General features: G+C 40.5%; 1 protein-coding gene across 3 annotated transcripts in view; it reads right to left on the bottom strand.

Moving 5' to 3' along the window:
• RNASEH2B (ribonuclease H2 subunit B) overlaps nt 1–26,725 on the bottom strand; it is a 42,993-nt gene extending 16,268 nt beyond the window's left edge. For 2 of the 3 annotated variants that reach the window (XM_075714837.1, XM_075714831.1), the window contains exons 1-6: nt 26,662–26,725; nt 14,041–14,112; nt 10,409–10,516; nt 8,036–8,112; nt 5,320–5,437; nt 2–66 (exon numbers count right to left, since the gene is read on the bottom strand). In XM_075714837.1, the coding sequence (XP_075570952.1) occupies nt 2–66; nt 5,320–5,437; nt 8,036–8,112; nt 10,409–10,516; nt 14,041–14,112; nt 26,662–26,725 (504 nt within the window). Of the gene's footprint in view, nt 1; nt 67–5,319; nt 5,441–8,035; nt 8,113–10,408; nt 10,517–14,040; nt 14,113–26,661 lie in introns of all 3 variants that reach the window. The other variant, XM_075714824.1, reaches the window with a different exon arrangement.
• Nucleotides 26,726–27,976: the final 1,251 nt, after the last annotated feature.

The raw sequence follows: 27,976 nt of genomic DNA, 5'->3' as shown, positions 1-27,976 counted from the left end.
CCTTTTTCTTTAACCACTTCAGTGTCTTCTCTTGGCTGTATCTGTGGAATTTCTGACTGCCAATCTCTGAGAAAAAACAAGTAAGGGGAAGAAAGTCGTGACTGGTTTGGATTGCATTTTCAATACATTTAAAATCTTTTAAGTTGTAGATACAGCATGAAAGCTAATTTGCAGCTTGCACATGTTTGGTATCAGGGCAGTAAGTTTCAAAAATATTGGTAACGTGGAAAAATAAACAGACTGAGCTGATATGCACAAGTCTGATCAACTTGACAATTCTTTAATTAGGCCCTAATCCAGAAAAGCACATATTTTATTTATTTATATGTAATCTTGGGCTGCCTGAATTCACTAAGACTCTTCTCAAGCCCTTGTAGTTTGCCAAACCTTCACTGCCCTGTGTCACCAGACTGGTCATTTTAACTACATAGTTCACAACACAAAATGTTGGTTCCATGACTGCTTTTTTTTTTTTTTTAACCATAATATCTTAAATCTTTACTTATTGAATTCCAGCACCTAGTAAGAGGCCAGGACAGAGAGTTGGCTAGCAAGGATAAACCATGCACCCTTTCAATAAACCCTTTTCCTATCAGTTCTCCCCTTTCACTTCACAGGGTGACTAAAGCAAAAGTTTTACTTCTATCCCCCTTTTACGTAGTTTAATACAGTGTTAAAAGAAAATGCAGAATCCAAAATAGTGAAACACACTCCTTGTGGGAGGAAGTACATGATTCATTTATGATTTATTGAGGAACATAAATTAACTCAATGATATAAGAATTTCAGAAAGTGCTTCCCCTGTGATAACTAGGGTATCATGAACGCTTGCTATTCACATGTGATCAGTTATCTGGAGACATGTGAGTTCACAATGCTGAGGCAAAGGAGAAAGAAAATTACAAAGGCTCATAGAAATTTCAGTAGAAAAATACAGTATTAATTCACAGAAAGCTACATTTTGGAAATTGAATGAAATGCCTAGTAAGATTTCACAGGTGATTTTACAGCCCACTGTGTTTCAGTCTTTTTCTTTAACAGGTATTTCCATAAATTTTAATCTCCTATATACCATTCCCACAAATACCTACATCTGTTTCATGTCATTTACTGATCCAGTATCATATTCCAACACTCAGTTCATGGAGTTGCCTTCTCCCCTTCCAAACAACAACATATTATTTATGATTCCTTCAACATTTTCTTCTTTGGGGTTTATCTTGGCTCTTTCAAATTGCATACAAATAGCTATTATGTGCTCTTTGTGTATGCATGATACGGGGTATGGAGAGGTCGAGGAAAGCTATTTACAAGATAAAGCTTAAATCTATCTCAACAGTTGTAGAAAAGTAAAAGTCTTCAGAGCAAAAAGGAAAAACACTAATATACACTTTGCTTCATGAAGTTGATGAGTTGCAGGTAAAGTAATTAGCTGTGACATTGCTGGCTGCAGCCTTTAGGACTTAGAAAATTCTAAACGGCTCTGAAAGCAAAGCAGCAGAAAATGGGGGAGACACTCTGGATTCTTGAACCTGCTTCTCAAAGAGCTAACATGGTTTAGGTCCAAGTACAGGGAGTACGATTCGTGGATTCCTCTCTTATCTAAGAAAGTTCGAGGAAGGGACATCCTCTGGCCACCATCCCCAAACCCATGCTGAAAAGTAATTCTAGTCCAGATTCCCAGGCAGACTCCCCCCACAACAGCATGATTCAGAGTGACTCAGTTAGGGAAAGGAAATGTAGAACTGTGAAGCCATTTTCATTAAAACATGTGAAAAATAATTACACTGAACCCTTCAGAGATCACTTTGAAAATATTTTGTGTGCTTGACAGTTTTGACTATTAAACTCTAGAAACTGACAATATTTGAGACCTCTGAAGAATTACAGTGAGTTATGAAAGTCACAAACTGCTGACAAAAGGATTCAATATTGGAACGTGGATTTAACATGTGATGCACATTTGATATTGGTGAGAGTTAGCGACTATGTTTGATAATATGAGTATATATTGGAAAGCCTTTTGTTCCCTAATGTGTCTGGTGCCTATAAAACTGGTCTGAGACATCTGGAAAGATTGGGTTTGAGAAATACAGATGGAATATAAGTGGTTCTACAATTAAATAATATGTTCAGCGATCGGGTAATCGCTATGTAGACTTGGAAGTTTCCCTGATGTATTGTTGAGCAAACTGCCTAAAGCACATTTTAACATCCATTTTCTCAGTGTTTTCCATAACTCTGAAACTCATATGGCCCCTTTTTTCCTACCTTCTGGGAATACAAGCTTGGCAATATTACTTAGTTATTCTAATCAGGTAAGTTTTCTTGGCTCTTCATGTTAATCGCATCAGACAAGATCACAGTGCAGTTTTTGCCTTGCAAAATGAAACAAAGAGTAACACTCTAGAACTGGAATTCATAACCCTTTTTTAAACCTTCTCTATTGTACTTTCTATCCGATGTTTGAATTTATTAGCAAACAACTTGCCTCACCCAGATTTAACGAGCTGTAACCCACCCGTTCCCCAACTACTAAAGCAGGTAACCAGGAATTTAATCTAGCAAAATGAATTTTCAGTGCCCTTCAACACTGAGGCCAGGGAAGGTGAACTTTCTGCTAATTCAGTAAGTGTAAACTGTGAGCGCTCTAAGGTAAGAATTTGTTAGACAGATGGTAAATGCTTTAAGATTAAATTAAGAGTGAAATAATTATTGTTAGGTTCTGCCAAACAGATCAGAGCTGCAGAAGACTCAACACAACAGATACTTCTTGCCGTAAAGCCCTACTCCTTAAACGAGAAAGGTTACAAAGTGGACAACAGGTCTTAAGAGCTAGAAAAGAGTACCTTAGTATTGGTATTTTTTACAGGCAATAAAAATATTGGTATTTTTTACAGGCAATAAAAGACATGAGAATATGAAACACATAGAAGTGGATTGAACAGAAAGGAGATCTGTGCATGACAGGCAATCAAGTGCCAATGCATTTGTTGTGTAACAATATGCTTGGCGTTCTAAAAAAAGAAAGAAATCCTAAGAACAAGCCCCACTGTTACTTTCAACCCAACCCAAACGTGAACACGAAAAGAAGCAGCAGATACATGCCTAGGGACATCCAAGAACACCACATACAGCTGGTGTGTGCATGTGTGTACAGCTTTAATGACGAAAGCAATTTTTACCTTACATTTCAAAACAAAAACCAGGAAGTGAACATCACTTCTTTAACAGTTAATATAATTTACTGGCAAAATGACACAAACTTATACATGTACACAATACATTATTATAGCCAACAATGCAAAAAACCAAGCAGTGAAGCATCTTTGCTACTGTCTAACAGAATACAGTTTATCAGAGGATGCTCTGATGGGTAACTGCAAATATAATTTCAGAATGGATACAAAGGTTAGACCAAGATATAAGACCTTGCCTATAGCAAATACTTTTTTTAAAAAAAAAATTTTATTTTGCTGTTAAGAAGGGAACATAAATATTGCCCAAAGGCAGCACTGTTGTTTGGAGGAAGTGCCCCTTCAGAAAAATAATCCAGACCTTGTCCTACATTCCTATACAGACTTCTTAGTTTGACAGCAAAGAGGACCTAGCATGATTTTTTACCTTCTCAGATGGGTGCACAGAAGTTTAGTACCCCTTCTCTCACCCTTAGCTCCTTAGCCAGTGTTAGACAAGTTACAGGGCACAGCAATGCCTAAAAGCTTAATAATAGTTTTTACAGAAAGTATTTATCACTTCATGGGAAGGCAAAAGCAGTTTTGCAGTTCAGATGCACCTGTCTTAAAGAAGCCTTCTCAAAAGTCAGAACTCGCCCAAAGAAAAAGGTTGCCTGCTCCTAACGATACTGAACCTAACTAAATGTTTTCCAAAGGTTCTTTCAGAAATCCAGGAGTATCACAACAGCACATAATTCCAACTACCCCAGTCCCAGCAAGAATGTAACAACAGTCTTGCTGCTCAGATTTCCTGCTCTCTTATTAAAGTGATCATTTTCAATGGAAACATCCTTCCCTTAAAGTTCAAATTGATTTTCTGGGGGAAGCAACTGCCCTACATTACTGCATATGCACATATCAAACAGGAAATACTTAAACTTGTGCATCTAAATCTTTCAGGAAAAACTCACATTCCCCCCCGCAATGTTCTATATAGCAACAAAGAGGTCTGGTGTTTTACTTCTTAGCAGTGTTTTCATTCTTCCATCACCCTTCCTTAGCCACTTCCCAATTATCTGTAGATCACCTAAATATTTCTTCTTATATATATCAACACCAAGGGTAGAGTACTTCATGAAAGCAAATTCCTAGTATTTCTGGCTTTTAATCTGTGTACCTCAATTCCTTGAAGGAGCCCTACATGCATAAGGGTCAGACAGCTTAGTAGTTTTGCACTTGGTGGTAGATTCCATGTTCTCAGACTCCTGTACCTCCACCTGTAGATCTCCATCTGTGTGTAGGTAAATCTCCATTCACTATCAGGAAGTCAGCAAGCATAAGGAGAATGCTCTTTAAAGGACTGAATATAAAAACTGAGGTCTTGCATCTTTTGCAGGTCTGCCAAGCTGCCAAAATTATGTAACACTCTTTCCTCCTCCCTAGAAAGCGTATATTGTCCTCAAACAAAATAAACCCCCCCATACCAAAGGGAATTCTGGGCAAAGGTTGAGGAAACTATGTACAGAATTGATACTCTGCTAATTTTTTCCATTTAGGTTTCCTCTCTCATACACTCATGCATCCCAATCAAGTTTTCTGTTTTAAAAAAATTAAGTCTTTGAACTTCAACCCACAACACTAAATTATGCAAAGCTAGAAAACTTGTGCTCTCCTTTCTCAGCAGCATATTCTCTCTTCCCCAGCCTTTTCCTACTTCTTGTTTGAATGCTCTGTGACAAAGGGAGCAAAAAAGCCAAATGGACAATGGTTAACGTCTTCCACACCAGACCACCCTACACTAAATAAAGAATTTAGAGAGATGTAAAACTTTCATCAAAAGGCAAAGAAAGTTCACAACACATACAATGTCAAGAAGCCAGCTCTGATAAGTTTATCGTTTTTATGACAGCTAGCAACAAGACTGCACAAGTATTTCAGCTACAGCAGATGATCTGAGATCCACACATTACTACTCACAATACTGCAATGACGACTTCTAAGCCTAAGCTTCTGTTTTTAAAGTACAGCTTCATCCAGTACCTTGGGTGTTTGATAAAGCAAAAACCAATATTTAAATCTATCTTGTAATGAAGTGACACTAACAAATCCAGTCTTTTTTTTGCCCCCAGCCCCTTTTTTTCACCTTTTTCTTCTGTTACATGATGTATGTACTGTTTAACATCTGCACACTTCAGTAGCAATGGGCAGCTAGGGTACTCTGAGTCTAGCACAACTTGATCGAGTGGCTGGAACTTTCCTTGCTGCTGAAAATACATCAAAGGGATTATAAAAGCATTATTATAATGAAAAGACACATATACACACTACACACATATAGAAATATATATGTATGCAATGGCCATAGCTTTAAAATAAAGGATTTAAAGAAGATCGTATTTTGAATGGTAACACATGACACATTCAGAAACTGATTACAAAGCAAGCTATAAATATTTATTTCAAACCAGTAAATACCTGCAAAATGCTGAACTCTTCAATTACTGCACTTAAAAGACCAAATTTAAAACGACATGGGGAGAAACTAATGTGAAGTACAGCGGGATTTTTTGGAAGATGACATAAGACACAGTAGTCAGTGTGTGCCAATAGTGTTTTAGACCAAAACCTGTTGGATTAAACTCAGTGTCATAACTTCCATTCAAATTTTGCTTTTCATTCCATAAAGATAAATCTCAAAGGAGCAGGGCAGCTTCTGGAACACAGTATTAACCTTTCACCTCTGCAAAGTCAATTCCAGTTTGGCCAGAGTATGTATATAAAATGATTTTGGCACAACTTAAATAGCCCCACACATGACAGAACCATCAAACAAATGTTGCCGTTGCCAAACAATGCATAATCATTCAGCATGGTTTGGCACAACTGGCAGCCTTGGAAAGATCCTTTAGCGCATCAGTACAAAGACTCTGAGCTCTCTGTCCTTAGAGAGTGCATGGTCTCAGGAGCCAAAGCTGAAGTCATTATACTGGTCAGCATGAAAAAATACCCACTTGGGTATACTGCTTTCATTATTAATTAACCCTCTTGCTAGACAGTCAGAGGCTTAATAAAAGTAACCATCCATTGTTAAATCACAATAAAAACAAGCAAAAAAACCAAGTAACAACAAAAAACCAGAAAGGATTTAATTTTTTTTCCTCCTGAAAAAGAAGACACAATAACAATGGCAAAAAGGTTATGAGATGCAGAAGTAAGGCTACAATAAACTGTTTCCTACAGATAACTTACCTGCACAAACCTGCTTATGTCCCAAAGCAAGACAGCCACATTTACATTGTGCAGGGGCACAGAGCCTAAGCCAAGAAAGCCTGCTGGATAGGAGATGGGTCTGCTCAGAAGACACATTAAGCAAACCTGCATCACACTATCAAAACCAAAGGATGGTGCAAAGGATGATCCTAAGATACCCAGTGGGTACCTTGATACTCATTAGTTCAGGTCAGAAGTGATTGTGCTGCATTCAAGCTAGCCTTGCACAATGTATCTGCAACACAATCCTCAAGACTTCCCTTTGCTGAAAAATATGCTGACTTAGGCAGGGCACTGCAGGAGTGCATTTGCCCTGATTTAGGACCCAGAACAGCTCTATGCATTTATCTGGCATCATGCCTGGCCCAGAAAACCAGAAAACCTAGAAAATAATGTACAAAGAAAGTAAAGGGCAGCACAGAACTCTTCCCATGCACAGAAACAGCAGCAGTAGTTGTCTTTTACTCAGGCTACCTCAACACTCTACCACATAGACAGAGGAGATTTACTGTTTCCCTAATTTAAGTTTGGTATAAAGCTTTCAAAGGGATTCTGAATTCAAGCAGAGCACACTGCCTAGAGAATGAGCTAAACTATTCCTTGTGAAATGACTTCTTCTGGTGGGCCACCCTGAAGCAGGAACAGACCACAGAAATACAGAGTATGTTTGCACATCCTATACCATAAATAATTTAAAAATAATTACAGAACAATAGGTTACTATTACAAATGTGTAGTAGGACTTTATTTCTTCACCCTACAAAAATTGTTCTCCTGCATTCTCCACTTGCAATCTAAAGCAGAAAATAGCAAGCAACGTTATAGGAAATGCTTTTAGAGCAAAAACTCTTAGGATGCATAAAGTGAAATTATTGCCTCCATGAAACAAAAAGCAAGGATCAACATTTACACTTTATTTTATGTCCTTTTTTCCACAGGCAGATTATAAACAATAAATCAATAACTTTGCTTATGCCTTTTGATACACTTCAGAAATTTAAGTGAGGTTTTGCCACACCCATGATAAATCAATTAAGCCACTTATTAATTATCCAACTTTTGGATACTTGATCATCCCATTGCTGTTCTATGATACAACATCTCTACAAATAGTACTTCTAAAAAAGCAATGTTTCCTTTCAAGTTCAAACTGCCACACAAATATTCCTTCTTCCTCCCCCATTGCATCCAAACTCTTCTTTCTTTTTCCCTTCTTTCCCAAAGTGACTCATCTACTGATGACTCAGAAAGGCCACTAGTTTGTTTTACCCTGATACCTCATCATTTTAAATTCAATAGTTCTGGGATAGGCTCTCACAAAAGGACAAAAGAGATTCTCTGCTTGTCTTAAAAAGGAGGTGATTAGAGTTTGTTGAGATTGCAAGCTAACTCCTGGAATATACTTTACTGACCAAAAAACTTGATGCAAACAAACATACTTCTATGGTGGATATCTCTGCTTTAAATGCAAATTTAATTTCCATTATTATGGAAGCCCCTCTGTAAAATTAACATAACTTCTGCAGAAAATTAAGTAAGAAATAAAGTTTTCTTCTGAGAATTCCAGAGAAAAAATAAAGCAGGCTTACCTCCTTGTCTGCCTTTATGAGGTAGTAGAGTACCAGAAATAAGGGGTCCATTGGTGTAACAAACAGCAGGCGCCCATCTAAGTGATAGATATGTAAAAGTAAGTTTATTACCAAGAGGCATAATATATTGACCTTTTTTTTTTTTTTTTTTAGGATGCTTTGAGGGAGTGCGGGCAAGAAGAGGAGAATCCTTTTTTTTCAGTAAGTATCCCAATATTTCAATAAAATGGGCAGGAAAATAGTATTTGTGATTTTCTATTACAAATACAGAGAAAACTCAATTCTCAACCCTGCCAAACCAAAGCACAAGCTCCACTACAGGTCTGTTGGCTTCAAGCACTTAGTTTTGCCTTTTTCTGGACTATATTAAAAACAGAAAAATTGAAGCTGCCCTCTATTGGCAGATTTGGGTGTAACAGAAACTTGTTTGGGGATACCAGGTATATCCAGTATACTCCACCTCAAACACTGGGCAAGGCAACACTGCTGGTAGAAGAGTTAGGCAGGGCAAGAAACATTTTAAAGAGCTAGTTAAGTTAGAGCTGCCTCTCATCTTTAAGAGGACAATCCGCATGCAGTCTCCTAATAGAACAAAACAAACTTAAATAGATCAGAAAACAATATGTTGTATTCAAAGTTACACACAAAGGAAGAACTTGGTCTCCCATTGAAACAGACACCTCTGCCCATCTGGAGCTCATCGGAGAACAATGGAGGCAGGCTTTCTGTATAATTGTAGATAATTGGAAACAACATAACATCAAGGAAATTGACTAATGAGACCCAATAATTGATGATAATTTGACATTAATTAGCAAACCAAAAGCAAATAAATGTAAATTTTTTTGTTTTACATCACATGATTAAGGTAATTAAAGAAAAGGAAATCCTATTGCGATGGCCCTAAAACTAACAAAAGATAGGGTGAGAAAAATGTGGTTTGGACAAAGCTGGTACCCAGTCTAACATCTGTATTACTAAGACGATGCATGGCATGAGGCAAAGCAAGCATCAGGACTACTTACAAACATGAAAGCTTTGATAATAAAACTGGAGGGAAAAACACTAGTCACTTTCTCAAAGCTTCCATTTACATGCTTTCCACTCTACCTCCAGGAAGAAGTATCTTTATTTGTTCTAAAGAGTTCAGACTCACTATAGGTATATAAAGACCTCTGCCCTTCTCTGCTAGATAATTTGCTTTAACTGCAAACACACAGCTTTTTTTTGTGTTGTTCTTCCCCGACTGTTTCAGAGATGCAGCAGCCCTAACATTCAGGAACAATTTCCCCCCGCCTGTATCTTTTAAAGAAAACTGAGGCAATGATTCCTTAAGGCAACTGTTTCCCAAGGGCCAAAATAGAGGTTAGAAAGGGAGGGGGAGAATAAAACATGGACATAATTGGGAGCAGGGAGCAGACCCAGTCTTTTGGCTCACCCCCAGATGGAGCAAGGAAAAGCTCACAGACATACCACTTGCATTGCTATATGCACCTGCAGAGGATGTTTAAAAGTTAACACACGCTTTGGGATATTACCATTAAAGAAGGCATATGTCTGGTGGGGTTGCTTTTATTTATTACTATAAATGGTCTTTTTTCTAGTTGAAAAAGGACAAAATAAATACACCTTCATCTCCTGAATTATTATTTATTGCTTGGTCTAGACACGCTGACAGAGAAACACTACTCCAACGACATCCTTACTCATAAAGGATTGTTAAAGCTGTCACAAGCAATCACCTAAGTTTCCTCCTCATTTGCAGAAAGGCGAGCTAGGATCAGAGAATGACTGGTATGGTATAGACGAGCTCACTTCAGACAAAACACTGAAATGGCACCTTCAGACAGCAGGCCTATCCTGAGATCCCAGCACTCACACAGGGGACTATGGAGGTAATTAAAAGAAAGCAAGAACATACATTCCAATGCTTGGAGCTCTAACACACCGCTCTGCTTAGCTAGCTAAGGCCTTCCAGCCCTTTTTCCCTCCCGCAGGATAAGACATATTTTACTTACACTGAGGACTTGCTGGTCTGATTGACAAGGCAAGCTAAGTATTTTATGGCACTTCAGTTTAAATACAATTGAATGACTTTCCGCCCCCCCCCCCCCCCCCCCCCCGCCCCTTCCTCAAAGACAAATGAACATCTGTCTAATTGAGGCTGCCAAAGGCAGCCTTTTAAAGAGAGACCACAAAGCCCCCAGCCCTGGTTAAATCCAGATGGCAAATGAGTGTGTCAGAAGGTGGGGATGTGATGCAGCATGCCTCGAACAACTAGGAAAAACACCTGTAAATTTACTAGAAAAGAGAGGGAAAGTCTGTGTATGAACATTAGTTACAGTTGGGGGAAGGATACATTATATTACTCACCTTGTTGAACACTCTGACCTATAAACCAGGAACGATATTCCTCATGAAAAGCTTTTACTTCAAGCAGCTGCTGTGCACCACTATTGAATAAGTAAAGGGTTGCTTCCCCTGTTGAGAAGAAATCTGGTTTGTGTTTGTAAGCTTTCACAAAAATCAAAAGAATACCCGATACGTCTGAAGAATGTGCCTTATGTACACACAGACACACAAACATACGCACATTCTATATAAACTCACTACAAAGAAAGCTCAGACAAAGAAAACTATTATATACAGATGTTCATTTACCAGCTCTATAAACCAAACTGAATTTGAATCAATAAATAAGATGTGTGAATAGTTCATCTTACAACACAAAGCCTTTGATCCAAACCCAAATCAAAATCACTCAAGAAATCAGATTTTGTCTGGATTGAAGGGGGAAGGTGGAAATCGAGAAAATTCCCTCTCCTTCCATCATGTTTGCCTCCAAGATATCAGACTCTGGGTTAGAGGAACAAAAGGCTCAAACCTTCAAGTGACGATTTGAAATAATTTTTCTTTTTGTGCATCAAAATGTATTGCTGATGACTCAGTATGGATAGACAAATAAGGTGAACAAGGAAGCTAAAAGAAGTTGCTTCGAAGGGCCCATCAGGATCTTCATAGCTTGGACAGGAGGAGGAAAGCTTTATTTTAGGTTACCCCAAAAGCACAGCTCTGCCGTTTCACATTAGTTCTGGGTTATAATGAAAGGGTGACGAATATGTTGCAAACAGGATTGGCATTTTCCATATCCAAAACAGGAAGTTGCCAGAACTACAGAAGGGGCCACTAAAATTTGGTCAGCTGAGTCTTTTGGCTGGACTGGTCCTGTCTTGGTTATCAACCCATCTTCAAGAGACAAGGGCAACTACAACATGGCAGTCCTGCTCAAAACACATAAATTACAAAGCTGCACTGACTTGCAGATCATGGGCTGGTTCAAAAAGGTCTCAATGTAAGCCCCTTGCGAGCTGATGTCAGCACTGCTGTTCTTGGTCTCCAGAGATCTTTAAGTGTGGAGGGAGGTCAGCTAAAACAGGCAGACGCATCTCTTCCCAAAAATGACTGATAATGCGTTTTTCCCCCTTTATCCAAAAGGCTGACCAGATGTTTAACCTCACTTAAGGATACAGTTTCAGTTCTCTGATAATTTTTCTTTTGGGGAGGGGAAAAGAGGAGTGGAGTAGATATAAGGGGGAGCAGAGATTTCAATCATTATCATGTGCTTCTCAGCAAGGGCCTACACCATAGTTTGATCAGCACCAGACGTCAAACTACTCACAGAAGTGCTCACTGAACAACCTAAGACTCCAATCAGTGAGCATGTGTCGTGGTTTAACCTGTCAGGCAGCTAAACACCACACAGCTGTTCGCTCACTCCCCCCACAGTGGGATGGGGGAGAGAATCAGAAGAGTAAAAGTGAGAAAACTCGTGGGTTGAGGTAAAGGCAGTTTAACAGGTAAAGCAAAAGCCACACACACAAGCAAAGCAAACCAAATTCACTGCTTCCCATCAGCAGGCAGGTGTTCATCCATCTCCAGGAAAGCAGGGATCCATCATGCATAATGCTTACTTGGGAAGACAAACACCATTACTCCAAATGGCCCCCCCTTCCTTCTTCCCTCAGCTCTATATGCTGAGCATGACATCATATGGTATGGAATATCCCTTTGGTCAGTTGGGGTCAGTGGTCCCAGCTGTGTCCCCTCCCAACTTCTTGTGCACCCCCAGCCTGCTCGCTGGTGGGGTGGGGTGAGAAGCAGGAAAGACCTTGACTCTGTGTAAGCACTGCCCAGCAGTAACAAAAACATCCCTGTGTTATCAACCCTGTTTCCAGCACAAACCCAAAACACAGGCCCATACTGGCTGCTCTGAAGAAAATTAACTCCGCACAGCGCACTACCAAATGTGGTTGTGAGCTACAAAATATTGGGAAAGGGACCATTCCTATTGCCTAACTCTAGCTCCTTAATTTATTTGCTTACGTTAGAAGGACAGTCACCACAGGTTCCCAACAGTGTCATTAGACAGAAACTCTAGGGGATGGAGAGAGAACCTAGGCAGCTTTGCTCATAGCTTTGCCACTTCAATTAGTTGCTTAAGTCTTATGGTATGGTTATTTCCCTTCTTTTAGTTCAGCACTTCGAAAAATGCTTCTTGTGGTACTTCTGAATTGCAGGCTGAACCCTAGTTTATAGTCTTTGTAAGGGACAGAAATTTTGTCCTTTTTACCTGTCTATAAAAAGGACCATGCATATTTTTATTTAATAAAGTGGTTAGCATGAATTCTATAGTGTGTTGAGTCCTTCAGTGCGTATTTATACAATATCTGGCATCAACAATTCATGTTAGACCCAAATGTAAGGAAAATACATTAATAGGGTGTTCTCACTCCTTCAATTTTCAGACCCTGTACTTATAATAGGCTATATAACTGAAAGTTTATGCAGGTCTATAAAAAAGCTCCTGTAAATTCTAAAGGAACACACCCGGGCAATCACTGTACTTTAGGTTTTCCCCAGAAACTTTCCCCAAGATCTCTGATTCTACAAGGTAAACAGATATCTTTTTCCACAGAGAAAAGCAAATTAATATCTATGCTTTTAAAAACTTAACAAATTAGAAAGCTAATATAATGCAGCAGGTGGAAAATATCTGTGGCTATATATTGCCACTGTAAATCTGAGCAATCAAAAAACAGGTATCATGATGAGTGTTTTCACATTCTGTATCTGTTGTTTTTAATTATTTTCCTCTTTCAAGAACAAGTAGCAGTTACTATATTGTAACATTAAAAGGTACCTGAAGACTTTAGTTACAAGCATATATAAGTGAGCAGTGAGTTTCAAAACAAAAGCATACAACTTAAATCTATAGAAAACAAATGAGCTTATGAAAACAGCATGAAATGTGTTTTTCAAACAAAATATGTTATCCCTAACAAAGGCTTACTGCAAGTTTCTGTTGCAGTATCTCATACTCCAGTTATTACATTACTCATATAACAGTAACAAATCCTTGACAAAAAGAACAATCTGACTAGAAGAAAGTAACTGTGGGATGATGGTGTCATTGTATCACATGCATTTCCTGGTCTTTCCAATGTATTTTGAATTCAAAGTGCCTCATCATTTATTAATGGGAAAAGAGACACCATCACTTGGACCAGTGAAAGAAAAAAATTAGATTTAAAAATGAAAAGCCTCAAAAAGCTTCCTAAGTATAACTGAATCACTTCTTCTAAGTCTATTTATTTTACAGGATAAGATGAATACTATGAAGCTTAAATTTGGATTTTAAAAAAGCCCAGGCTCAACACCCAACACTGTAAGCTCCCCAAAACTAATGCACTTAAAAACAGGACTTAAATTACGCCTCTTTTTTGTGCTGCCAATATTCCTGATGAATGAGCAGTACAACCAATTAAAATTATAAAAGAAATCCTAAATGTTTGCACAGCATTAACTATCTGGCATCATCAACAGTATCTTTGGCACGTAAGACTTATACTATCATCATTATTTCAGCTTGCAAAATATGAATCTTTTAGTGTTGCAGGGAATCAAACAGAACATTAACAGGCTCATGTCACAATTCCAAAACTTGCCTGTGCTTGGATTGCGCAGTTTTGTAAACAAAGGTTCGCTGTCAGGTGTCTTAGAGGGGTCAGTAGCAGCCTCTGTAGGGGGAGAGGAAAAAGTTATGAACTTGTAAATTGAGAAGTATTTCACGTTCTGCCATGCTTCTCCAAGACATTCAGAATGAATTAGATAGACACTTTTTGAAAACTCACATATTTTCTGCCTAAAAGTTATATGCCTCACCCCAAATTAATCCTACCTGATCAAGGCACCTAAATTATGATTCCAGACTTCCTGGCACTCTCTATCTGCCACAGGAAAGATATGCACCTGGGGATGATTTATATTTTGAAAACCACTTCCCCCTAGAGAGCCTCAGGCAAGAGAGCCCCTAAGTTTGACATCTCAGTTAAGGGAGATGAACTGATATGTTGCCCTGATTAGTCACAAAGACAATAAGAATGCTTTGGTAAGTTAGGCCAAGCACAGTGTGGACATTAAAAAGTTAGAAGTGCAAAAGGTAAAATATTTGTGGGAAGAAACAGTGGTCCTTTAAAGCTTTCAGGAAGTCAGATTATGCAGGAATATGAGGGAGGAATCATCTGAGTGGTTGTTACTTCTATGAAAAATATGCACACTTGTTTATCTGTTATGTATAATCTTGAAAAATAAATTTAATTCCCCCCACAGGAAAAAGAAGCTGAGAGAATACAGCACCTCTGGCTTAAGTCTCTGACAGTTGTTCTCTTTTCTGTGTCTTTAAGCAAAAAAAGACAAAAGCAGAGACACAAAAGTCCTATTTCTCTTCTGAAATTAAAAAAAAAAAATTAGAAAGGAAACAGCTCCCACAAGAATGCTGATTCAAGTCTGAAAAAACATCTGTAAGGAACCCCAGTTAATTACATTCTATCCAAGTTCTCTTTGTAGGGAAAGTCTAACTTATATTTATGAAAACAACTTCCCACATCTGGGTGAAGAGCAACATGACAGCATCATCTTTCTTAGCTTGCACACTGACAGTTCTGTCCCAATTCCTTTCATATAGGCATTCATCAGAGCAAGGAAAATTACTAAAGCATTTCACATATATAACCAGTATCCAGACCCCAGAGAATGGACTGACAGGGATCAGGCTGACGTTTGTGTTACGGTGCTGCTGAGGAAAGCAGAGAGGAGCAGCCAAGGCGGGCTGCACAGCTATTCACAAGGGAGGCTATTGGAAGGAACAGAAGTGCCACATCATCCTTCCCCTTTCGGTAGCATCCAGGACATTTGCAGAGAGGGAGATAGCACAGTTCTTTTCTATGGAAAACAGGGAAGTAGGAACCACAAGTACAACCAAAAATAGCTGTCCTCCACTCTGGCTGAAAGCCTATCCCCAACACATCCAGAAAGGACAGGTGGACTTCTCATAGGCTGTTCACTGGCACCTCAGTGGTAAAAATAAAAAAAACAAATAACCCTCATCTTTCACATCCACTCCTGGTTATTCAGTTGTGTCACAAACAGAAATTGCCCAAAGACATAAGTAGGGCTTAAAAAGCAAGTGTGTTTTGTGATAAAGTGTTGGAGGATAATAGTTCTCAGAGCAGTTCGGAGAATTTACAGTCATCTTCCTCCCCTGAATTTTTAGCTGAGTCTTCAGGTAGCTTGAAAACTTGCTTTAAAAAGTTTCAATATAAGTTGAGGGGTTTTAATGGAAAAAGTCCGTATTTGCTAACCAGACGTGCTTCATATGCTGATACATAAACATACACGGTTGTCAAGCTACATTTGCCCTGGCAAAGGCAAACTTCAAATTTCTAGAGCTGTGTATATTTCAATTCTTGACCACAGTTTAACATTAGTGTATTTTTTGTTACTTTTTAAAACACTGCAGTGATTAATGACAGTGAAAGAAACACACTGCATGTGTTTACTTTGATGTGTTTCACATGAACATGTTAAAATATACACATTAAATGCAAGTTTCAAAATTTAAAACAAAAAGCAAAATAAAAAAAAACCAACAAAGGAACTTTTAGCACTCACTTGCTCTGCTTTCTTCATGCATAGATTTATGAACACTGGGAATGAGTCCAGCTGAGCCCTAAGTTGCATCTTGCATAACATGAACAACCAAGTAGACAATCCTTCCTAATGTGGCTGTTTTTAATGAAGTTCACATCTTTATTTAGTTGATATGTTCTTTTCCTAACCTTCTAGTAAAACACTGAATTTATCCATCCCCGCTAAGCCTTGGAGACACCTGCACATAGGGAGCACTCAGTGTGACAAACCCAAGGGATACAGTGTCCCATCTCTTCCTCACCAGTCCACTGCCTTCCCAACCCAGGCAGCCGCCCTGCATCACATCCCAGGCTCAGCACCCTCTGCTCTGCTCCTTTGTACACGCAGCCTGGCCCTGCAGCTGCCTTGGCTCAGCCAGGAGCTCTTCCCCACGTGAAAAGAAGCACAGCCCTGCCCATTTAGTTCTTTGGTCCTCCCCAAGCTCCGCGGGGTTCATCACTGCACAGAGGACAGCAGTGATCATACCCTAATGAACAGTCTGAGTCGCAGCCTTCCATCCCAGTATCTCATGCTGATGAGATCAGAGTATATGTCACATTCTCCACACAGCTGCCACAGAAGATGGTTTACCAGAAGGGACATGCACCTGCATGCACACACAAGAAGGGAGGAGCGGGCAAAGGCAAAAGTGGTTTCTCTGAGTCTCTTTTACCTTCAGTTTCCTCAAAATGTAGGCAATACCCCACTCCATTCCCAGGGGCATCTGAAGTATATTTTTGATACAGATGGGCTCTACTGAATGTCAAGTTGGCAGATAAAAAGAGGCAATTGGGAGAATGACTGCTTGCAAAACTGGATGCAATAATAACGTGGCCTTAAGGGCAAAGAAGGCCCTATTTATCTGAATTTAAACACCTCATGACTAGGAAAATGCTGAGCAAGGGATTTTCGAAGTTAGGTGTCCAAACCTAACTTGTGTGTGTTCTGGCCTTTAACCAGGAAAGGTAACTGGATTTCTTTAATGTCTTTACATTTATCAGTCTCTGTATTTGGTCAAGAATCTCTTATAGCTAAAGAAAGACTTCTTAAAAGCAGTAGTGTAGCAATATTCTAGCAAAACTAAGAGTTAAACTAGGTCTCTTTTTTTTTTTTTTTTTTTTTTTAGTTTTAAGATTCACATCCAGATAAGAAATAATCTTACAGAAAATAGGAAGACAAAAGGGACTTCACAGGAAGACCTTTTTTCTTAAATCCTAAAGGAAAACACCAGATGATTGCCACTATGCTTACTACAACAGTTTCCATAGCTCAGCCCTGAGAAACTTGTTCATCTACAAGAATAACAAGTGAGAAAGGTAAGACCTTTCTGACTGAATATTATACTCTCTGCCAACTGTCTTGCAGCTGTAAGCTGCAGGTAACACATAGTCAGTACAGGTCAGCTTACTAACAGATATGCCAGTACAGCATGCTATTCTCCTAGGACAACATTCACTACAATGATACAAAAAACTGATACAAGGGTACAGAGAGGCTCAATTAATCCTGTCCCAAGGAGGCATCTCAATTAGCAAGCCACTCTCTAAATTGCCAGGGAAGACAGATGACAGGCACTTCCAGGAGGCAGCTAAACTCACCTAAAGCCTAAACCCACCTGTATCACCCCCTGCAAGTATATGCCTCTGTCTCCACTGAGCTTACAGACACCTCCAGCAACGCAGAATGAATCCATATGCAGTACTGCTAGTGCTATACCAGAGGGAGTTCCGAGGTAAGCACAATGCAGGACAAATAAATGCCAACACTGGGCTGATAAGTATGTCTACTTTGCTGAAGTTACAGTCTACTGTTCATTTGCTATCAACCAAATCACACAAAGTCCATCTAAAAATGTGGGTGATATTTCCATCAGTAGTACTGGAGTCTACAGACAGAACCTCACAATCCTGAAACTGAGCAAAAGAGACTATAAAAGCTTAAACAAAGCTTTCCATTACAGAAAAGGAGAAAAGCCTATTGTATTTTGTGGAGGTCAGACATACAACCAGGCAAATTCTATAAAATATATAAACAGAACAAAGTGAAAATGAACCAGCTGTGAAAGGATTTCTGACAATAATCTATTCCACAATGGATAGATATGAGGCACTAATGAATACAGCCATTAAAAGAAAAGTGTTAGCTGGTACAGCAACATGAATAAATTGGAAAAGAACATAAAAGTTCCACTAAGATCTAGGAAACAGTTACGGATTCTATTCACCTTTTAAAAAAAAAAAAAATTGTTTACACTATACTATATATAACATACTAATACCAAGTTATATGGAATTCCCATTCAAAAAGCTGCCAGCCAAGCAAACAAAAAGGCTGTAAATATCTGTCAATTGCATAAGAGGAAAAAAACCCTCTGAGAGCACAAATTTCCCTACCACCATCACCCTGCAAAAAATCAGGATTATTTAAAAGTCTGGAAATATAAAGTTAAGATTTCATTTAAAAACAGATATTAAACCATGCGTCACCTACACAAGTCTTTTCCATTCCCTTCTTAACTTCTAACCATGCACAAAAGGTGTGTCAGATGGAGACGTTACGATGGAGCCCATTAAATGGACATCTTATGGAAGACCTTAAACTATGTAGCCTAAGGGTACAGATATGTTAGATCTAATAGTAATTTATGTTCTTTTTAGAATCAGTCAACCCTGTAGTAAATGGTTTTAACTCAGTGCCTGTGTCCTCTGTCCTGCCACAGGCCCTGAAAAAAGCCCAGTGAAAATTAATTAATAAATCCAGTACTTTGTATCACCCAAACTTCTGACAACTTTTATAAGTTACAAGGTAATTAACTATTAGCATAATGAATGAATTCAGGTATGCGCAGACTGAGGATGCAGTTTCACGAATGGCTTCAAATGACCAAAGATCACAGGCCATTGAAAAGCACAGTCCTGAGGTCCCCATCTCTGCTCCCTCCCTGTTGCGCATCTCTGCTACTTTCTTTCCATCAAAACCAGAAATCTTGTGGCCACACAGCAAGTCGGCTCAGTTCACTGATCCAGCTGAGAAATAACCAGTCACAGAAAAGAAGTATTCATTTTCACCCAGAGCAGTAAGCTATTCTCACTCACCATATGGTTACACGATCACCAGAACAAAGGGACAGAACCCATGGCAGGAGCAGATGGCATAGAGTACAACCTACTCTCTGTGTGACACTGGGGTCTTTGACCAGTGTAAGCTAATTAGAAAACTAGATCATATGTGACTTCACAGAGATGGGAAAGCAAAAGATGAGCCACAAGACTACATTGTTGCTTCTTTGGCTCACAATACTCACAGGGGAGTACTAAACAGCACACAGCTTGATTTACCTCTGCAAACAGCCTCTTTTGCAGGTGCTTACATATAAAGTATGGCTTTGCACTTGCACACACTTGATTTTTGGAAATATCTTCTTAGCTGTTACTCAGTTATGTTAACTTGATGTTATCTCACCACCTTACCCTCTCCTTGACCATACATAGTACTAGCTTCAGTGAGGGGACTTTTGCCATGCCTGTTGTAAAAGACAGAACGATTATCAGCTTGGTAATCACAGCATTTATTATTGTGTGCCCTAAGGAAATAATGTTTAATGTGACATAATTTACACCCCTTAAAGTCTGTGTGGCTCCCCTTCACCTGAAAATCCTACGATAAAACACAATGATACCTAAAAATGGCAGTTTTCTACCTTGAGCAAAACTTCACATAGAAATCCTACTAGACGGTTTGAATGGTCTTTTGCTCCAGTACGCAGCTATACAATATAGCTAAATATTAAGACTTCTGCCTTCGAGCATCTTTTGGCTTCCCCTTATGCTGGCACACCTCACTTTTTAGGCCAAGAAAACATGTGCACAGACTCACTGGCAGCAATGGAAAGTAATTAATCCATTACTGAAATCTAGATGCTAGGCAGATCATGCAGGGGTTTGAGCTGAATGAAGGAGAGGTCAATCTTGAGGAGTTCAAGAACAGGTTATCACTGGAAAGGACAAAAACTTCAGACTTCCCTTCTCAATATTTATAGGGTCAACACTGGTGCAGCTGTATTACTGGCTGAATCAGCCCTATTCCCATGTGCAGAGAGGCCTAAGTTGGCATAAGTTGGTCTCTTCCAAGCCAGATGGCAGAAAGCAGAAGTAGGAGATGGTGTTACACATTAAAACATCTCTTTTCAGCTATTTTATTTGCTATGCTTCCTTCTGGCTCCTTAGCTTGCCAGTTATATCTGCTTTATACACAGCTGAGCTCAGTATGCCTTTTAAGAGATGACATATAAGAAATGGTGCAAATTACCTGCAGGCAAAAGGCTTTGTTCAAGAGATGCAAATGCCAATTTATGGGTAAGTAAAATATGCCCACAGAGTGTTAACTTCTAAAATAACTGTATTCACGTTCACCTTATTAAAAAGGTATATAAATATGTGCACATATTTTATATAACCTTTCTAATGTTTTAAGTCAGCTGTTAAAAAACATATATGTGTTTATTGTAAACATTATTTCCAAGTTCTTTATCTAAATTATTCTGGAAGTATTAATGTTCAAGTACCCTGCTCAATTTTAACATTCGTTACAACTTCTGAATCAAGCTCCCTAACAGCCCAGCAGTGTGGTCTATTTTGTAGCAGATAAATTGAACCGTTTTTTAAATGCTAAATAAAAGTATGTATCAAAGCGTTAAGTGCAAGGTGCGAGAATGGAAAAAAAAATATAAAACCTGCCTACTTCAGCTTTTAAAGCAAACTACTTTTATGCATTAAGTATTCCACAGCTTCTTTTGCTATGACATCTTCTCTCAATATGACCCAAAATTTTCAAGTCAAATGCTTCCTCTGTTGTTGCACAGAGACAAAAGTTCCTTAGTCTCATTTGAAAGAATGAAGGATTAATTTAATGTGTGCTGATGCCCTATGGTTTGGCATCACAGTCCATTTATTTCTGCCTCCATCTGACTTTTGGCATATACGAGATTTGTTCAAACAACTTGCCAAGTCTAATAGACTAATGTGAAACTGCTCCTTCTATTTTTAAATAAGTAATTCCTAAAAATAATAGGATTGTTAAATACACCCCCCCTTGCAATCCTTTCCAGTGCTATTCATATGGCAGTTCTCATAAAACAATAAAAAAGCTAATCAATTTACTGTTTAAGAAAACAGCAGACTGAAAAAATGTAGTCAACTAAACTTGTCTAGTTCAGAAAAATAAAGGTTGAACATAATTTTCAGCTTGCAGCTAACCCCTACTTCTTTTCCTAATACAGACAAACACAAAACAAAACAAATATAGCAGTCTTAACTTTAGGTGTACAGTGGAACACCAGGCTTAGAAAACTGCCTTCAATTCCTGACCTCTTTGCTAAAACCAGTGAAAGAATAAATAGTTCCAGTTCTGATATAACACCTATCCCTGAAAAAGTCTACTGAAAAGATACTGCCCTTCACACCCATCCTGTTAAGCAGCTACTGTGATTTCGGTTGCTACTGATAAGACCAGTTTGAAGCCACTACATAAGAATGCTTATTTGTTATACAAAGCCCAAATCAGATCTATGTCACACATAGCAACTTTATTGCAGTATTTCAGGGTTTTCTAGAGCCCTGCCCTTAGAACCCTACAATTAAGTGGGGTTTCAGTGTTATTTCTCTGTCTAGAAAATAATTTCTAGTTCTTATGATTTTCAGATAAATCATTAAAAATGGTAGTTCCACAGGCCCAACTCACAAAGCAAGTAGAAATTTCCTATACACACATAAAAAAAAAAAAATCTCATTGGTTCAGGTAGTAGGATTTTTAAAAAAATGTACATGAATACTTGGTAAATATAGACGGAACCTCCTCTGTTAAAGCACATCATTAGTAACTTTCTAGCTGTGAGATGGCCAGGTTTTAATCCTCAGGAGACTTCTTTTCCCTTGTACCTGTTCAGTAGCTAGACCAATACAACAGGAAGCCTGTATAAGAAGCTCTACATTCTCAAGGGTAAAGGGGGACTTGGATACATGGGTAATACAACATCCCTGATTATCCAACTATTAAGAGAAATGCAGAAAAGCACAATTTGGAAACTCAGCCACCCACCAATGAAGTCCATGTGGGTCCTTCAGGACTTACTAGCACTTTGGTGTCTCTGTACCATGATTCCTCCAGAATTCCAGATTCGGGAGGTCTTCTTAACCATCGACGTCAACTACCCTACACAAAGCAACTTCAGATCCGGATTTCCAGCCAAGCTAATAAAATCCCCTGGAACACGGAGCACAGCACAGAAACACCCAAGTGGGTCTGCACAGAGCCAGCTTGGGTCCATCAGGACTTATTAGTTCAGACACTGTCTGAAAGCAGCTGCACTGCAAAGCTGGTCCTGGAAACAGCAGAGATGTGTTAACATGGCACAGCACTTGAACTAATAAACTGTTAGTGCTGAGCTGAGTCTGCTCTAGGCCAAATCTGGTGCCTGTATATCCACAGCATAGTTAATCTGCAACTGGAGAAACTGCCCAAAGAGTTGACTCTGTTTGGAGCCCATCATGCACAGTTCTACCCCTACCCACATGCCCAAGTTTTCTGTCCTCATCACCTCCCTCCATATAACCAGTCCCTCCATCTACCCACTTCCTATTTGTTCATTATTTTCTCTCTTGACTATTCATATCCATTTCTCAACCTTCCTCTAAATGTCCATGATAAGGCTGCACAATGCACACCAGAGGCTTCCAGCCTTTCAGCAGTGATTAACATGGTTGCCACCCTCTCCTCATCCTACCTTCTCCACCAGAACAACACTTCCTAACTCCTCTCCCCCTGACTCCTGGCTTCTCCCTTTGTCCTGCCCTTGGTTTTTCAATCCCTAATATAGGAACAATTATGCTTATAAAAACAAAACAAAAAGATGATTGTATTGGCATATCAAATCATCCTGCCTCCACAGAAAAAAAAAAAAAATATCAGCAGTAACACCATCACAAGAGCTCTCACCAGGACAAGGGCAGGCTACCATTTCTAAAGGCAAAATTTGCTACCTTGCCTAGAAGCTGCTTACCAGCCAGCCCAGATACCACTGCCTGAGGCTCACCTTTCTCCTTCCTACTCAGACTTCCCCTGTGTGATTCTCCCATGCCAAACAGCCTGCGCGTCTTGGTGTGGCAAAGGGCTGGTGAGAGCAAAGGCTGTCATCAGGCTGCTGCTAAGAAGAGTGAATGAGGAAAGAATGCCACAGGAAAGAATGAGGGTAGGCAAAGACTGATTGAAATGAAGCACAGGGTGACTGGCCTGCTGACTGAACATCAACTCTGCCTCTCAGCTCAGGCAACTCTGCTCCCCTTTCCCACCTTCACCCACCTCTATAATGCAAAATACCTACTGAGCTGTGTTGTTTGTAGCTCTGTCCTATGTTGCGCAGGCATGAGATGGACACTAATGATCAAGGTTTTACAGCACCGGAAATAGAGTTAACAACTTGCAATAGAAAGTGACAGAGTCCAGACCCTAGAACAGTTCAAGAGGATTGGAGTAACACACATCACTGGTAAAACAACCATTGGTGTCATTGGTAAAACAACTGCATTACTCTAGCCGTAATCATGACTTCAACAAAGAACATGGGCAGTTCCACCTGACAGAGGAGATTCCTTGTTTCTGAGCTGTTTCCAAAACACTGAAATCAAAACAAAAATTAAGAAATCAGGAAAAAAAATTGAAATTTATCTCCTCAGTCATCAAACAAGCTCTGAACAGCAGAGCAGCAATTTATTGTCTATGCAATATAACACTGTATAAATGTGTACTGAAACAAGGAAATTAGTAATAATTTTATAAACTTCAATACTAAAACAGACAAGCATACTCTGCTCACTTTTATGGCAATTAGAAAATGAAATCTGCCTGCTTTTTAGCTGCTGTGTTTCAGATATCAACCCGATGTTCTCAGTTGCTAAAGTCAAATAAGAACAGATCTTACCTTTCTCTTATATGTGCTTTTTACACAGTTAAGTGTTTCTACATGTCATGTAAGCAGCAAAACCACGGTCAGAGACTTGTGCAAAATCAGATTGTCAGAACAATGTTAATAACTAAGGAATCAGAGCAACATATGCATCATCATTCAGAACTCCAGCCATATCTTTACCTTGTTCTAGGAAGCTACTGTTGAACCTCTAACAGTCTGAATGATTGAAAAATACCAATACTTAAGAAAGCAAGTTTCAGTTCTCATTGTTTTACTTCTATACTTCTGACAGACCTCATTCTTCTTAAGACTAGCTATCTAGCCTCTTTGCAGAACTAGTCACCATCTCCATCCATACAGGAACTTTTAAGATGTCACAATCAAAGCAAGATGAATAGCCTATGTCCAAGCGCAGATGCTATTAGGTTGTTTAGGATGGTACACATTGTTAACCTTACAAGCTGTTCTAGGAGGCAGACTACCCAGATGAGTAGTTCAAACTAACTTAAGCACTTGAAACTAGGACCTTAGAAAGTGCCTTTATTACAAGAAAAGTTTTGGAGCTTCTTGCATAGCATCAAAACACACCTTGCTCCAGAACCAGATCCTGCAGTTATTTGCACCAGTCGCTTTTATGCATGTATGTAGCATAATGCCATGCCAGTATTACAAAGATATGGATTGCCATATGAACAAAATTTAACACAGTCAAAGAAAAAGCATTTTTTGTTACAAATCCAACTGCATTCATCTTCATTCCTAAAAGTAATCAGGTCTTCCTACTACAAATTCTGCTAAATGGCCAATGAAGAACTTCTGAAATCCATTCAACAAAGCAGTTAAGAAATGCAAAACTTAGAAAAGTGATAGAAGTTAACTTTAAAAATCTCTTTTCTTAAAAAAAAAAAGTTAAAATCAAATTAAAATCATTAAACCTATTTCATTTCTGCAATCCTATTCATATGACTGGAAAGTCTCATCAGCCATGGAGTTCTGAAATTATCAGCCACAGACTTCTTTTAAAATTACTATGTGCTCTGAGGTTCTACTAAGGCTTAATAAACTTTCTTACAGGTCTGGAGTACTATATAAATTCTGTCAGAGCTGTGCTGGCATAATTGGTAATACAAACTGTCTGGCTTCATGAAAGTTACAAGCTCTGGCTCCAGTCCTGCAAACACTTACTGAAGAATTTAACTTACTGCGCAGAACTGACTACTCATGCATAACTTAAGCATATTTGTAAATATTTGCACAGTACAGACATCTGTTGGCATAGCCAGTCATCTGATACAAGATGCAACGTTAAATCCTAGTCTGCAGAGTCAATATTAAAAAAAAGGAATACAGCAATTATAAATTCCTTTCTTAGGCATCAAGCATGTCAGATACTAAAGGGTCAAATTGAAAAGCTAAAAACAGAGGAGGAATCAGTGAAATCATAACAATTGTTTCTGTTTCTCATGTAACTAGAGAAGCCTGGGTTCTTACAGATGCGTGTCTCAAGACTGAGCTACTGCCTTGTTTTCAACCTTTGCTGAACTAAGCTCTTCCTGCACCTCTCCTTCAGTGGTGCCATTTATAGCATTTCTCACGTCATTGCAACCATTTGCACAAAGCTCATAAAATTACTCCAAAGAGCTCCTCCTTTTTATCAGGTTTGGTTGAAATTAACACTCAAAAGTTTTGGGTGGGGTAAGAAATAGGCACAGTACAAAGCTGACCCGCAGATATTTGTGGAAGTTGCTTTTTCCTTGGGAAATCAAACCAAAAAAAAAAGCATTTATGAAATGCCTCCTTCCTCAATGTCTTGGAGTTTGAGCAGATCCTCTTTCACCCATCCTCTTTAACACAAAACCTTTTGTGATCTGTGAATTTAAAATTTTAAAACCTGATACTAGGCAGAAATTAATGTAAAGGGGGAAAGGCATCTTCCCATTTGTTCAGTGCTAAGTGGGAGAAACTAAGCCTACACAGTGTTTAAGGCCTTGTGTACATTGCACCTGCAGAGCTGCCTTGCGGAGGTCTGCTTCTTTAGCCTGAAGAGAGGAAGAGCTGAGGAGACCTCACATGGCTTAAGATTTGCAGTTTCCAGGGAGTTTATTTTAAAGCTGAGGCTTAGGACACTAAACCGTTTCTTTCAAAAATGCAGGAATGGACTAAGGAGGTGGAGGCAAGGTGGGCTGCCAGCAGCAGGGAGATGATGGCAAGGCTCCATCAGGGACCTCGGTGACCTCCCTTCTACAGCTCCTCTCCCCAGGGCTCACAACGCTGTTTGCAAACCGGGGGCGAGCTGACTTTTGGAAAACCCTAATGACACACAAAAATAAAACGCATAGGTGCAGTGAGGGGAACAGGGGCCCTGTAGAGGAGAAGGGGGGTACTCTGTAGGGCCTTGTGTAAAGGCTGTGTCTCAGAACGTCCTTACCACACCAGGGCTGAAGCTGGCTGCACGTCGCAGCCCAGAGGCCTGCCCCAGCCCTCGGAGAAAGGCACCCGTCTCCTGCCCGAGCGACGGCCCAGCCCCGCCGCGATGCGGGCAAGCACGGCCGGGGCCAGTCAGCGGGGCGCGGTGGAGAACGAGAGATCGGCGCTGCGGCAAGGCCTGTCCCACCTCGGAGCCCCGCTGGGTTACCTGGTGCAATGAGCACCCACTGGCCAGGGTGCTCGTCCGCGGGACGCTGCTTCGCGCCGTGCATGCTCCGTGCGCCCCGGCCGCCGCCCGCGCTCCCGCCGCCGCTCCCGCCGCCGCCGCAACATGGCGGCCGGGGCGGGGCCGCACAGGGCGGGCGGAGCGGCGGGAAGAGGCGCCCGCCGGCCGCGCGCCGCGCATTCCCCGCGCTTGGCGGCAGGACGGCGCCACCCCGCGGGCGGGAGAGGGGGGCGGGGCGGGTAGCAGGGCACTGAGGTGGCTGGGGCTGCGCCGCCGCTTCCCTTCGGCCCCCCCCCCCCCCCCCCCCCCCCGCCCCATGTGGAATGGTACAAGCCACTGCGGGCGGGACAGAGTGCGGCGCGGCCTCTCCTCTGGCCCCGTCGCGGCCGCGGGCTGCGGGGATCTCGGCTCGGGAGCGGAGAGGCACTAGGGCTTTCCCATCCCCGCCTTCCCCCTCACACCCTGCGGGCTGGCAGGCAAAGGCTTCCTTTTAACCCTGTCCCATCGCAGGCCGGGAGGGGACGGTTTTGCAGGGGGCCTGTGGCAGGCGCTCGGGCGGCCATAGCTGAGCGGTGCTCGCCGCTGCCCCGTCGCCGCCAAGCCCTGGCAGGAGGCTGCACCTCTGCCGAAAGCTTCGTCCTGAGGGGGGACACAGCTTCGATTAGGCGTGATGAGTTTGGACCTAAAGGCAGAAATGCAGGGCCACGGAGGTGATAAACGGATTTGAACATCTGACGTGAGGAAAGGGCGAAAGCTGGGACTGTCGGCCTGGAGAAGGGAAGGCCCTTGCGGGCGGGTCTTAATCACAGAATCATAGAATGCTTTGGGTTGGAAGGGACCTTTAGAGATCATCTAGCCCAGCCCCCAAATCCATGTACATAAATACCTTATGGAGGGAGTAAAGAGGATGGAGCCAGGCTCTTCTCAGTGATGCCAACTGACAGGGCTCGAGGCAAAGGGCACAAACTGAAACGCAGGAAATTCCATTTAAACTAAGAAAAAATGCCTTTATAGTGTGTGGGTGGTCAAACACTGGAGCAGGTTGTCCTGAACAACTGTGGAGTTTCCATCCGTGGAGATGTTAAAAACCCAACGGGACATTGCCCTGAGCTGGACTAGACCTTCTCCAGAGGCGCCTGCCAGCCTCCACTGTTCTGTGGAACTTTGATCCTCCAAGGCTGGGCATGGGCAGAGCCAGAGTCCTCTCATAACAGTCATCCTCCCCAGTGTAAAATATGATCCTGTTAAATAGGTCCTATACCTACAGATCACGCCAAGGAGCCATAGTCACAAAATA

The sequence above is a fragment of the Pelecanus crispus genome, chromosome 1 (genome assembly GCF_030463565.1).
Source record: "Pelecanus crispus isolate bPelCri1 chromosome 1, bPelCri1.pri, whole genome shotgun sequence".
NCBI classification, from domain to species: Eukaryota; Metazoa; Chordata; class Aves; order Pelecaniformes; family Pelecanidae; genus Pelecanus; species Pelecanus crispus.
The sequence above is the reverse complement of the archived record's forward strand: the minus strand, read 5'-3'. Positions and strand labels throughout refer to the sequence as shown.